The 14787-nt window shown below is 44.5% G+C and overlaps 1 protein-coding gene across 1 annotated transcript in view; it reads left to right on the plus strand.

Annotated features, from left to right (window-relative positions):
• PLXNC1 (plexin C1) overlaps positions 1-14787 on the plus strand; it is a 177587-nt gene that overhangs the window by 117388 nt on the left and 45412 nt on the right. Inside the window, exons 15-20 of the mRNA XM_056115891.1 lie at positions 2376-2478; positions 7510-7611; positions 7933-8036; positions 11318-11356; positions 11643-11767; positions 13615-13813. Coding sequence (XP_055971866.1) covers positions 2376-2478; positions 7510-7611; positions 7933-8036; positions 11318-11356; positions 11643-11767; positions 13615-13813 — 672 coding nt within the window. The remainder of the gene's footprint in view (positions 1-2375; positions 2479-7509; positions 7612-7932; positions 8037-11317; positions 11357-11642; positions 11768-13614; positions 13814-14787) is intronic.

Here is a 14787-nt window from a genome sequence, read left to right on the forward strand (position 1 = left end):
CTTCAATCCCCTTCTGCTTCTCTCTCTCAAGCCTGAGCCCCTCTCACCTCTGACTCTGCCCTCTGAAGCCTGAGCCCGAGCTTGAGCCTGAGCCTGAGTCTGAGTCTGAGCCTCAGCCTCAGGGATAGAGCTGTTATCCCTGAGTAGCCAATGAGCACAGCTTGAGCCCCCACCGCCACCCTACCACCCTCCCCACCCCATACACACACCAATTGTACATCACTGTGGAAAGAACAAGTGGGGATATTTCCAGGAGGCTGGAGAGCCAGAAGGTTAGAGAGTTCAGGGTGCCAGGAGACTCACTGGCACCTTGTGGGCCTTGGGTCAGGCCTGACTTTAAGAAGCTGGAGAGGAGGCCAAGGCAGGAGCTCCGTGAGCCAACTGACTTCAACATGTGGGGCTTTTTTCTTTTCCATTTCAAAGTTTTTTTTAAATTTTTATTTATTTTTTATTTTTTTTATTAGTGAAGCACCATGTGGTACAGTTGTAGATTTACAAATCTTTGTGCTTGGGTTTCGGTCATACAATGATCAAATACCCATCCCTCCACCAGTGCCCATTTTCTACCACCATGGATAATATCCCCCCTATCCCCCCCTCCCACCCTGCCTCTGTGGCAGGGCATTCCCTTTTGTTCTCTCTCTCCTTTTGGGTGTTGTGGTCTGCAAAAGAAAACATGTGGGGCTTTAATTCTTCCCAGCAGTCCTAGGAAGAGGTGTCTTCAGTGCCCCATTTTGGAGAAGACAGCAGTGGGATGTGCATGGCTGAGTAACCCAGACTTCTAGCAGTGAGGAGAGCAGGTTCAAAGTCAGGAGAGAGGCCCTGGGCCAGAATCTCGGATCCAGTCTCTTTCACCACGTGCTCCAAAGGTTCTCGAGCAAATCGATCTCAATATCCAGCTAAAATTAAGCCATGATTATAGGTTCTCTAAAATGTTTGTAACCCAACAAACACAAAAACTGGAAAAGCTTTCAGGGGTTATCAAAGCAATCTTTGCCAAACTTGTTTCAGGGGTTTATTTTGGTCTCAGGAAGCTTCATTTAAAATGGGCCCACCCCAGCCGGGTATCCTAGAGGAAAGGGCAGTTCAGATAGAGAAGGGAGCACCAAATAAAGGATGTTTGGAGGATCCTCCCAGGAGGGGAGATGCATGTCGAAAGTAGACTATGGACTGAACATGTTTGCCACTCAATGCCTCTTTTGCAGACCACAACACCCAAAAGGAGAGAGAGAACACAGGGGATTGCCCTGCCACAGAGACAGGGGGGATGGGGGGATGGGGGTGGGAGGGATATTATCCATGGTGGTGGAAAATGGGCACTGGTGGAGGGATGGGTATCTGATCATTGTATAATTGAAACCAAAGCACAAAAATTGTAAATCTACAACTTTAAAAAAAAATAAAATAAAATAAAGGGGGAAAAAAAAATAAAATGGGCCCACCTAGTAAACATAGATGCAGGAGAGATAAAGTCAGAATTTCTTAATCATTTTACACATAGGTTCCACATCTTTCTTGCCCTCTCCCCTGCTATGGAAAGCCCTCAGAACAGAAAGGACCAACTTTAAAATTTCTAGGTGATGGAGTCAGAGAGACTGTCCAGGATTTAAGGCACTTGCCTTGCATGAAACTGACCAAGGTTTGATCTCCAACTCCACATTTAGGCCCCCAGCATCATTGGGAGTGGTCCCCAAAAAGCAGGGCCAGGAGTACATCCTCAGTGCCACTGGGTGTGAAAACAAAGTGAAAAACAAATGTGGTCCAAAAACAAAGACAAACAATTCTAGGTGATAAATAATACATGGGAATGGACAACTTCAAGTGATGACAAACCTTTGGCCTTGGATTACAAAACTGAGACTACCAAAGGGGAGGGTGGTAGGAATGATGAGGTAAACTAGACATGGGCTAGGAATAAGGTCACTGGAGAAGGGGCTTGGGCACATTGGTGGTGGTGAAGTGTGATGACTGGGTGTGTCAAAAATCACAAATGTTAATACAACTGCCAGGAGGTTACCTAAACTTTAATAAAAACAATAAAATAAGATCTCTAGGTCTGGAACAACATGGCTCAACTGGCTGAAGTGGGAACCTAGGCCTGGGGAAGGTTATTTTTGGTTTACTGTGTTTTTCGGGGAGTAGAATTCAGGACATCACACATGCAAGGTTTGACCACTGGACCACCTTCCTGGCCCCCAAAGGACTGCTCTGGTTTGGCTCAAGGCTGGCCAGCTGTCTGCATTGAGATGGGCCATGAACTCAGATGGCTTCCTTCTGCTCTCAACTTTGTGTGGTGTCCTGGTGTCCTGAGGAGAACTACAGGGATCCTGGGCAGGTGCCGGCCTCTGAGGGTCTGATGCGCTCTGTCCCTCCAGGTGAAGCTCGGGAACTTGGAGCGGTATGTTCAGCCAGAGGCCAAGCCTTCCACCTGGTATTTCCTCATTGTGCTGCCTGTCCTGCTCCTGATTGTCATCTTTGGTGAGTACCTATTGATTTTTCTCCATGAATGATTCCCTGGGGCCTCTCCACAGGCAGACTGAGGCCCAGATTTCAGGAGTGTTAATAATGGGTGAAATCCCTCCATCAAAACTTGGGGGAAAGGAATGATGGGTATGTGTTGAGAGCCTATAGGCTTACTTTTACATGCATGCTACATCTTTTTTTTTTGTTTTCTTCTTCTTGGGGACCACACCCGGTGATGCTCAGGGCTTACTCCTCGGGGGAGTTTGGGGGACCCTATGTGGTCCTAAGATTGAAGGTTGCATGCAAGGCAAGCATCCCACCTGCTGTGCTGTCTGTCTGGCCCTCTGCTCCATCTTTTTTTCTCTCTACCCCTCCTGGCCTTTGTTGTTAGGTGCTTGCTCAGGGGGCAGAATTCGGGGGATTTGCACTTAGTGGTGTGCTCACCAGGGGTCCCATGCCCTCCACTGCAGTGCTCACACACTGGATGTGGTATGCAGAGATCACGTACTCCCCGTGGCTCCAGAAGGTGCCGAGGATCGAACTCAAAGTCTCATACTTGCCAGACAGGTTTACCCTTGAGCCATCTCCAGACCTGCAAACATTTTGTTTTGGGATATACCATTAATCAAAAGCTGGGTTGCAAAGATGGCACTTTGGGTTTTTTGAGAGATGGAATCCACGTTTTTTTCCTTTTCATCTTTTAGATTTGATAACAAATGCCCATTTACATCATCCCCTCCGAATGCCCCAGGGTTTTTGAACTCTAAGGACATGGTCATCTCTTCCTACCTTCTCGCCCACCAAACACTGCCCACTAGCTGCACTCCTACACTGCTCTTGCTTTTCCGGGCAAAACTATATTCTAGAAGTGTGCTCACTGCTCTCTGTTAAAATCTCCCAGGATTTTCTGAGTGCACTTGATCCCATTGCTGATTGATTGACTCTCATCTGCCAGTGTGTTTTGTTTGGCTCACAAATAAGTTTGGTTTTATTATTATTATTTTTTTTATTTTTTAACTCGGAAGTAATTGACCACAATAAAGATTTAGAGAATTCAGAGCCAAGGAGATGACTCACAGAGCTGGCACACATGCTTTGCAGGCGGGAATCCCAGGTTTAGTCCCTGGCATCTCATGATCCCCTGTGCCCAGCAAAGGGGAGTCACCCCCAAACACAGTCCAGGAATCCATCCTGAGTGCTACGAAGTGTGACAAAGGCACTGTAGCACTGTTAGCACTGTTCTCCCATTGTTCATCAGTTTGCTCAAGTGGGCACCAGTAACGTCTCCATTGTGAGACTTGTTACTGTTTTTGGCATTTTGAATACGCAATGGGGAGCTTGCCAGGCTCTGCCATGAGTGCAGGCAGGATACTCTTGATAGCTTGCCGGGCTCTCTGAGAGGGATGGAAGAGGAATCAAACCCAGATCAGCTGCATCAAGGCAAACGCTCTACGTGCTATCACTCCAGCCCCCCAAAAAACAAGATGACTGACATTTGTGAAAATCTCTTAAAATGTTGACGATCTGCTTCCCTGGATCCCAGTTTTCCCATCGCTTCTGTTTCCTGGAGTTGAGGAGCCATTTCTTGCTGGAGAACACAAGTGCTCATTGGAGTCCACACGTAGGGTCCCACCCGGGTCACTTAACTCATCAGCATGTCTGCTCTCTACAGCCACTTAGTTGGTGGCTTCTGGTTCTTTTTATTTGGGGGTGGGGACACCAGGACTTTTTTTTAAGGCTAAATATAATTAAAACAATGTTACTAGCATGCATCAACTCAGATTTCTTTAGTGATGCATTCATTAGATACTTTCATTTTCTTCTTTTTTATTTCATTTTAATTTATTTTTAATTTAGGCCTGGTGATTTATAAAGCGTTTTGTGCGTTTGGTGCGCTCCAAACCCACCGCTTTCTCTACCCACCTGTTTAGCATTCTCATTTTGTTTTTAATTGATATAGTTTGAGACACATGTTTACAATAGTGTTGACTCTTATGGTTCAGAAGAGTTACCCCTCTATGCCACTAAAATGCCCAAAACTAAGATCCTTGACCAATGTCCTTATATTCTGTCACTCTGCTTCTTCAATCTCCTGCCATCTTCAATCCCCACTTCACTCTCCTTCCTTGGATACTTTTTTTCTGTAACCCAGGGCCAAGGGTTTCCCCACATTTGATGCCTACCATTCCTTTATTTATCTTGTTACTCAATATACCACATATGGATGAAAACATGAATATTTGATCTTCTCCCTGAAGCTCCTCTCTGAGCCACTTTTCATTGTCAGTCTGTATTGATGCTCAGGGTTACTTCTGTTTCTGCACTTAGAAATCACTCCTGGTTGACTTGGGGGCCATATGGGGTGCCAAGGATTGAACCTGGGCCAGCTACGTGCAAAGCAAGAGCCCTATCTTCCCTACCTACAACCTACCTGTTGCTCTAGTTTGAATGGTTTCTCTTGTCATTTTTAGCATGTGTGGGGGGGGGGTGGGGGCGGGGTGAGTGGGTTGGGATAGGGAGAAACTCTTCTCTATCAGCAGAGTAGATGATGCCTTTTCTAGCATTTTCTGTTCCTCTGTTGCTCGTGTCTCCTTATACTCACTCCCTCATTCATCCTTTCCTTTATCCATTTATCTTCCAGTTGGGCCCCTGTCATGTAGTTAATAACTGTGCGTGTCTCTGGAGCTGGAGAAGATGAGTTAAGGCCTGGTCCTCTCTCTTGGGTGGTTTCCAGCCTCAGGAGGGGAAAGTGTATATGTAAAATTAACTGGCCAAATGGAATGGCTGTATACTTCTGGCTTAGCTGTGGGTGAGCATTTCATATATGTTTTTCATGCACTCCTCAACTTGTCCACCCCTGTCACAGATCTAGTATCCAGAATTGGGCTTGATATTTTAATAAAGTCCTGGCTGTTGTTGGCTCTGTGTAAACAGATTACTTGTAAATTCCAAACGCCGGGCTCTCACTGGCGAGTTGGCCCCGCTGTAAATACAAGTTTCCCCCTGGTGTCACATCCACTTTGTGGCTCACTGGAAGCCCCTGATCCGCCCACCTCCCTCGGGGCACTGTGCGGCTCTCGAGTCCTCCCTCGGCTTTGTTGACAGGGATTGCTGATGCTCCTTCAGGTGAAGTGGGCTCCAGGAGGCACATGGAGCGTTTGACTTCATTTGTATCTGCAAAGCCCTTTAAACCGCTCAGCGCCTTCATACTGCAGCTCCAGGGAGGTGTGTGCCAGCTGCCACTTCAGTGTCCTCTTCAGCCTGTCAGTCACTGCCTGATGAAAGCACTGAGTGCATCTGGCCCGCTTGGCGCCACCTACCACACTTCCTACGGTGCTTCCCCCACCCCCCCCCCCCCATATCCATATCCAGCACCCCTCCCCCCAAATGCTGCTCTATAAAGTGACCCAATCTTGCTGTCTTTGTGTGCAGCTGAGCCCTTATTGCTCAGGAAGAGTCCTCTCCAGTGACACACCTGGGAAAAAGGGGGTTTGGGGCCCAGTGAATTTGAGGATTGCGACCTCCCCGCCCCCCACCTCGTCTCCAGAGAAGCACAGTGCCTGTGATGAGTTAGAGCTTTGAGTCTGTGAAGTGATTCAGCAGGGGTGGCCTGTAACTTCCTCTTACACATTGGCCATGTAGTGAGGCCCTTTCTTCTTCTTCTTCTTCTTCTTATTGCTTTTTTGGGTCACACCCGGCAATGCACAGGGGTTGCTCCTAGCTCATGCACTCAGGAATTACTCCTGGTGGTGCTCAGGAGACTATATGGAATGCTGGGAATTGAACCTGGGTCAGCCACGTGCAAGGCAAAATGCCCTACCCACTGTGCTATTGCTCCAGACCCCAAGTGAGGCCCTTTCATCGGGAGATTTCGATTAGAGGAGAAAAAGCCTTCTACCATCATAGTGATGAGTGACAATCGATTAATTTTTTTTAATACTAAGCTCTAAGCACTTTCTCTGCGACACTTCTTATTACCTGGTTTACATCCTAATGAGATTGGCACTTTGGTAGAAAAGGCAGCCAGGCACAGAGAGGTTGTCACACAGCTCTCTTGACAGAACCTGGTCAGTCTCTTCCTCGGTAGCACAGTTAAAACCAAGACCTAGAGACTTACACCCAAGAATAGTAGAGATGTGTACCAGGAGGATTGCTCCATGGCTTGGAAGCCGGCCTTACATGCTGGGGGAAAAGGCAGCTCAGATAGAGAAGGAAGCACCAAGTAAAGGGTGCTTGGAGGGCCCTCTTGGGATGGAAGATGCATGCTGAAAGTAGACTATAGAACCCAACATGATGGCCACTCAATACCTCTATTACAAACCACAACACCCAAAAGGAGAGAGAGAGAGAGCAAAAGGGAATGCCCTGCCACAGAGGCGGGGTGGGGTGGGGGGAATGGGATGGGCATGGTGGGACAGATACTGGGATCATTGGTGGTAGAGAATGGGCACGGGTGGAGGGATGGGTACTTGATCGTTGTATGAATGAAACGTAATTATGAAAGTTTGTAAGTCTGTAACTGTATTTCATGGTACTCATTAAGAAAAATATAAAGGAGAGGAAAAAATAAATGTCTGTCCCCCTACCCATTCTCTCTCTCCCTCCCTCTCTCTCCTCCCCTCCCTCCCTCCCTCTCTCCCTTCTCCTTTTCTCCCTGTCTCTCTCCCTTTCTCTCCCCCATCTCCCCTTTCTCTCCCCCATCTCCCCTTCCCTCTCTCTCTCTCTCTCTCTCTCTCTTTCTCTCTCTCTCCCCCTCCCCCAACCATTCCCTCTCTTCCCCTCTTGTAAAAGCCGGTTAGCTGGTTTCTTTTTGGCTTTTGGGACACACCCAGTGATGCTCAGGGCTTACTTCTGGCTTCGTATTCTTGGATCTTTTAAGGGCTCAGAGGACCATATGGGATGCTGGAGATGGACCCCAGATCGGCCATGTGCAAAGCAAACACCCTACCCACTATACTATCGCTCCAGTCCCTGGTTTGCTGGTTCCTGCCCTCTTTTTTTGTATTTGAATTTACTTGTGAGTCTGATGCTTTTCTGTCTCCTCAGGGGCGGTGGTGGTGACCAGATACAAGTCGAAGGAGCTCAGTCGCAAACAGAGCCAGCAGCTGGAGCTCCTGGAGAGTGAGCTCCGGAAAGAGATTCGTGATGGTAGGCACCAAAATTTTATTTGTAGGGAAACAAACTTTTTTAAAATAAAAATTATTATTATTATCACTTATTTCTTTATGTTGCCCTTGAATGGAGTCGGCCAGTGTAATGAGAACTGTTTGTATAATAGACGACTGAACAGCAGGGTCTGGCCCTGGCTTTGTGTTTTATTTCAGCTCTTCTCTGCAGCCAACCAAGTAATTATCTATTGTTTCTTCTTTAATGAAAACCAAGGTCATACTCCCTGTTAGACAAAACAGCAGAAGATCTTATCCATTGTTTGTTGAGTTAAAATATTGCTCTTGGGATTCTGTTTTGCAGGCTTTGCTGAGCTGCAGATGGATAAATTGGATGTGGTTGATAGTTTTGGAACAGTTCCCTTCCTTGACTACAAACATTTTGCTCTGAGAACTTTCTTCCCTGAGGTAAAAGAGCATTGATCATATTCCTAAGGTTGAGTCTTGAATAATAATGAAGGTGCTTGTTGCTATTGTCAAACTGGTGTTTGCTTCCCAGGCAGCTGGAGAGATGCATTTGGTACAGAATAAGGGCTCCAGTTGGAGTAAGGAGGAGGAGGAGGATTATTCATTGGATTGATTAGGATATAAAGCAGTGATGGGTCACTGGCAATTACTTCTCGCTCAGTAGCAGAAACCTAGGAGGGACAGAAGTTCAGAGTGATGATTTTTACTTTATTTTACTACCAGTTTCGAACTGAATTTGTTGCAGGGAAGTGAGCTAGTTTATTTAAAAATCAATAAATTGTGGGCTGGCCAATTTGTTGTATTTATCTGCATGACTTCCATTGCAGCTACTAGATGATTCACAATTACTTCCCAATTGGAAATGAATCATGCTGCTGAGAGGGAGAGTAGAGCAGACAGGTAGAGAATGTGAGTTGGGAGCAGCCTTTTTTCACCACGTGGGGCCTTTCCGGCTCTCTTCAGCAGTTGTCCACTGGCTGATTAGTTCGTCTCATCTTCATTTTGGGGAAATGACTGCATGAAATGACTTGCTGGTTCTAGGATTTTGAGGAGCTGTCCGCTTATGTTCTAACACCTCCATTTTCTCACCCACCCACTCAGCCTCCTTCATCTTCTCTCCCAAGTCTTTGTTGAGGTGCTCTCATCCCCCTCCTCTCATCACCTCCACTTTATGGTCCCCCAACTCTGCCATATTGCCCTTGTACCGGTGACTCCCAGAGGCTCAATTTCTGGAACATGGCAAAACTGATGACCCGGTTAAAGTCTAATTTTCTAAAAAGCCAGAAATCTTTCCAGACCAAAGGAGAGTTTCTATCACCTTTCTATCCAGAAGTTTCTCAACTGCATCTTGGCCAGAAGCCTAGAGTTCAGGAAACCTGACACGTGCAGTAAGCACTCTTCTAGTCTCTCTGTCATCCCCGAAGTGAATAAGTGGCGTGGTTCCACAGGTTGGGAGACCATCGTAAAACAACCAGCAGATAGTTTTGGTCCAAGTCTTGATGTTGTAAATCAAGAAAGCTATAAATAAGACTTCAGACTTTTGGCACTTGTATTTTTTTTTTTTTGAATCTTGCTTCCAAGAGAGCAGGCTCCAAGACTTGCCTTTTGCCAACTCATCCATTTCTACAGCAGAACTCCGCCTAGAGAGGGGAGTTGAATTCCCTGAATCAGGATGACTGTGCAGGGTGCATGAGTCCTACTTGCCAACTCAATGAGATCCCCATTAAGAATTTAATAGCAATAAAATAACAGATCTCTACCATCAACGTGAGTACTATGTGGGGGCTTTTACAGTTAATGATTGCCCTTGCGTACTGAAGAGTATAATCTGTGGCCTGAAAAAGAAATTTTTCCATCTTTTAAAGTCATAATCAAGAGCAAGATAGAGTGATGAATGCAAAGGAATACTGTTGCAAGCTGAATGTTTTAAAAAAAATATATATATCTCAAGAACAATGCTGTATTATCTAGGAGAAGAGAGAGTTGCAAGAAGCCAGAGTGATTTATCTCAAGGTTATGTATAATCTTGAGAGGCAACTGAGAAAGCATAAAACCTGAAGACCGAAAAGACATTCAATGAGAAGAACCAAGAAAAGCAAGAATAAATTGATCCGAACCCTAGTTCATGAAAACCATGTCAACCTTGAATTTATAATCATTAAAAAAAGATACAGAGAATAGGAAACATATCCTATTAGAACAATGCCACTGACAATGTATTCTATACTGCAGATTAGGCCCTAACCTAACACACCTGGAGCTGTGTTCTCATAGAGCGGGTGTTTAATGAAGGAGATCCCGGGTGACCATCACATCTATAGGTAGCAATAGACAAGATCTAGAGGATGTTGTAGATTTACTGATCCCTAGGGATTATCAGTCACTGGTCTTAGCTCTGTCAGTTGGTGTTTAAAGCCTTGCTTTCCATTATTTTATTGACTGCTTTGTTTTTGCTGAAAATGAACTAAGGATAGTAAGGATAGATAGAATACTAACTTCCTAGAAGGGGAAAATTTTGAGAAGAGAAAAGCCACCCAGAACGCCATGAATTAGGACAACATTTTTCTGTGTTAGGTCAAAAATCCAGTTTGTTTTGAGTGTCTGCCTATGGAGAGTTGGTTCAGCAGAAAAAAAATATTAGGAACTAAAAATGCAAACCCAGGGCCAGAGTTTCCTGCAGTGAGTTATGACCAAAATATGTTGAGGTCTTCTGCTTGGCTTTACAAATTTGAAATTAGAATGCAAAGTTATCTGCAGGAAAAAAATCATTTAATAAGCTATAAACACAACTGAAATTTTTCATTATTTTTTATCAAAAAAGAGAGAAAGAAACCTGAATTTATATTTCCATTCTGGACTCATTGAAAGTGTGACTCAGCCTGTGTTTACAATTTTATCACCTAATTCCAATAAGAAAGAGGAGACTTGGAAAATAAAAATACAAGTATAAAAGTTTACATTCAAGGAACTACACACTATAGCACACACAGTATTTTTAGAAAGCAGTAGGACAATAGCATCGTGGTCCTGATCACCGTAAATTAGCGATTAAAAACAAGGCTAATTACTAACTTAAAGAAGGTGTCTTGCACTCATGCATTATTTCCATGCCAAGTCAGGGTAGGATTGGTATTTTCCTGTCCCTGTTCTGCACGGGAGAAAGGCCAGGTAGGAGAGGATGAATCTCTTACCCAGAGTCACCAGACTATTCTGCAGAGCATCCAGCCCTGGGTGCCAAGTCCATTGGCTCCAGATTCTAGCTTTGCAGCACCTTGCTCACCTGTCTCTCGAATGGCCCTGGGTAAGAGAGAGCAGTTTTTTCCTCCAGCCCACACTCAGGAAATCATCCTCACGCAATGGCGTATTTGTCTTTAAAAGGGAATGTGTCAGAGGAGTGCTCTTCACATTTGCATACTCTTTGAGGTCCACTTCTTCTACTTTTGAGCCAATGCTTCCGAAGTGTGGGAGACCTTTGCCTACCCAAAATCAACAAGCTGCCATGGCCATTACTCTTCTGAGAGGCTTTCTGAGGGTGTTTCTGGAGTGCTGAATCATTATTTATTATGTATTAGCGGAGCTGCCGTGAGCATAAGCCCAGGGGCTCTTCAGATTAGCAAATAGTGTCTCTGTTTTATTAAAAACAGGCTTGACTATTATAACAAAAATACACTATTCATTTCCGTTGGATGTTTTGAATAATAAAAGTGTCTCCTTCCTCTCAGTCAGGTGGCTTCACACACATCTTCACTGAAGATATGCATGTAAGTCTCTAAGTTTTCATTTATAGCCCACGACTGCCTTTCATAGTGTTATCCTCATAATCATCATCATCGCCATTATGACTTTGAATTTCTATTGTGGGTTTTTTGGATCATGAATTTGATATGAAATGATTCATTGTCTTGGAAAACCCATTGTGGATCGATTTTCTTTCTAACTTTTATGTTTGTATATTACCTATTACCTATTATATTACATATTGTACTATGCCATTTTTTTCACTATATCCTTGATTAATTTCTACTATATGCATTGTTTTTTTTCCAGAACAGAGATGCAAATGACAAGAATGAAAGTCTCACAGCACTGGATGCGCTAATTTGTAATAAAAGTTTCCTTGTTACAGTCATCCACACCCTTGAAAAGCAGAAGAACTTTTCAGTGAAAGACAGGTATTGGTCAATTTTTTCCATTTTGAAAGACATTAAGTAATATTGTGAAAACCTGATTCTACTATTCTATTTCTAAGCCACAACCTGAACTAGGGATCCTGAGAACTTATGTAATTCCAAGGGCTATTTTTTTAAATTTTCGATTTAGGGTTTTTCTTTTTTTTTTTTCTTTTTTTTTTTTTTTTTTTTGCTTTTTAGGTCACACCCGGCGATGCACAGGGGTTACTCCTGGCTCTGCACTCAGGAATTACTCCTGGCGGTAGCTCAGGGGACCATATGGGATCCTGGGAATCAAACCCGGGTCAGCCATATGCAAGGCAAATGCCCTACCCGCTGTGCTATTGCTCCAGCCCCATTTGGATTGTTTTTGTTTCATGCCAAACCCAATGGTGCTCAGATGTTGCTGCAGTTCAGTGCTCAGGAGCTACTCCTGGAAGTGGCCAGGGGACGTGCTGTGCAGAATATTAACCCAGGCCCATACCTACCTCGTGCATAGAATGAGCTCTGCCCATTGAGTCATTTCCCTGTCCCCCCAGAGCCTATTTGATTGGGTATTTACACCATCACAGTAACTCCATTTCAGATCATACCGCTGGAACATAAATTTTATCTTGGAGACACAGCATATGTATGTATATATGAATCCCCCCAAAAAACACCTTGAAAAATCCCCAGCATTAAGAAAAGACAAAATCTGAATAAAGAATGCAGAAGTGGTATTTTCTATTTTTAAAAACACCCTGAAAACTTAAGACATTAGCTTCTTGTTGCCCCTCTAGTTCAAGGTTGAAGTGCTAAAAGCACAAAATATGCCCAAAAGTTAAAACTGATGTGTGGTTTTTATGGAGTTGAGCCTGAAAGGTTTTTTTTTTCTTTTTAAAAAAAGAAAAAAAGTCCCACAAAACAGCACCCTCTTACCCCTGACTTACCCCTGATGTTTCCCTGGAAACTACTCTCAGCTTAGAACCATACCTGCTGTTTAACCTTCTCAACCAAAGCTCCATTTTTTTAAATGTCTTTGCCATGTCTATATCTTCTTTTTTTAAAAAAAAATATATATCATTGACTTATAGAACTGTTTAAGTTTCCATGACTTCAAAAATTGCAAAATGATCCTCACATTGTTTAGTGGGCCATCCTTACCTCTTACCTCAAAAAAATTTTTTTTCTCCATGTGACAAAAACTTTTAGGGTCTACTGTTTTAGGCACTTTCAAACCTACCACACAGCAGAGGTGACAGTTGTCATGAGGCTGTATATTCCCTCACCAGGACTTCTTTGTCTTGTCAGAGAGGTTTATACCTTGGGAGCCCATCCACCCAGTATCTTCTGCAACTGCCTGCTGCTTGAGTGACCATGACACTGACCTTTCTGTTTGTTTACTCTTTCTCTCCTTCTCCTCCTCTTTCTGTATCACTTCCCCACCCTCCTTCCACCTTTCTTTTTCCTCCCCCTCCCCCACTCTCTCTCTCTCTCTCTCTCTCTCTCTCATCATCCAGTTACACACTATATCTGTCTTTGACTAGTTTCACTTAGCACAGTTTCTTCAGAACTTGTTGCTTTATCTTTTATTTGTTTGTTTTGGGGCCACACCTGGTTACTCCTGGTGGTGCTCCTAGGAGCATATGGAATGCTGGGAATCAAACCCGTGGCGGCCATCTGCAAGGCAAGCACCCTACCTGCTATACTGTCACTCTTGCTCTGAACTTGTTATTTTAAATAATAGGATCTCCTTTTCATGGCTGCATATATCTCTGACCTCACACATTTTCATTGTCTTTCTGTGCATGGTCGGCAGCCACTTTGATTCATTAGCTCTTATAACCAAGGCTCTATTTTTGAAACAGGTGTCTCTTTGCATCCTTCTTAACCATTGCCCTGCAAACTAAGCTGGTCTACCTGACCAGCATCCTTGAGGTGTTGACCCGGGACCTGATGGAACAGTCCAGTAACATGCAGCCCAAGCTCATGCTAAGACGCACGGAGTCTGTGGTGGAGAAGCTCCTCACAAACTGGATGTCTGTCTGCCTTTCTGGGTTTCTTCGGGTAAGTGTCCCATCTTCCTCCCACGGGGACCACAGTGAGGTAAGGCAGTAGGTCCCTAGTTACAGCCAAACCCCAGGACTTTGCAGGATCTTCCTTTCACAGGCTGTGTGAGAGTCCTCTGGAGTAGCTGAAGGAGGAAGTGAACATTGTTTTGGCATTGTTTTTGACAGCCCTATGCAAAAGTCATTCATTTAGAATTTCCTCAAGCAAACTCTACTTTCCATATTTTTAAAAGCTATTGCAGTAAGATCAGTTAACACAAATATCTACTCTCAACAGAGTTTTTTGTGTCCAGGACAATATTGTGGGGCTAAGCACAGTGTTGTATGACAGATGCCCAGGACGCATTTATCTCTCCCCATCGGCTCTGGAGACCACCCTTGCCTCAACCCTAACAACCCGAGCCCAGTCGGTCCATTTAAGAAAATGTGCTGAATGGAGGGAATATTTCAGCTGCTGAAGAGAATACATTGCTCTCAAGGCCTCTGAAGCGCCTTGGAAACACCCATTTACCTACCAATATGCTGTAAGCTAATTACACTCAATCCTAACCAGTCATTACACATTAAAGCAAGTCCCCAAAGAGCCGCCCGCCCCCTGAGCTCACTTTGTTGGGTTACTGTATGAACATGGTTGTAATTGAATCCTGAAGCCTTTGAAATGCACAATCTGCAGTGCTGCCAGTATTCAAGAAGCAGGGCCTGGAGCTGGCCCCTGGGTCTCTGTCCAGAGAGACTAGAGGCCCGCAGCCACTCTCTTGACCTGTGCAAGCCTCAGCACAGAGAAGTAACCCAGAGAATTAGCTGGGAGGCTGTTGCAAGGCTGTTCTGAAGCAATGCTGAGAAAATACATGCCATTGCTTAGCACTGAGGAAGCACACCTCCATGTCAGCTGTGGTTTTTATGAAATATCAATAGAGAAAGAAGAGTTTTCTCTTGAACCCAGTTTTCTTCAGCTCTCCGCCACCCATGTGC

Source organism: Sorex fumeus, unplaced genomic scaffold, assembly GCF_029834395.1.
Source record: "Sorex fumeus unplaced genomic scaffold, SorFum_2.1 ptg000003l, whole genome shotgun sequence".
NCBI classification, from domain to species: Eukaryota; Metazoa; Chordata; class Mammalia; order Eulipotyphla; family Soricidae; genus Sorex; species Sorex fumeus.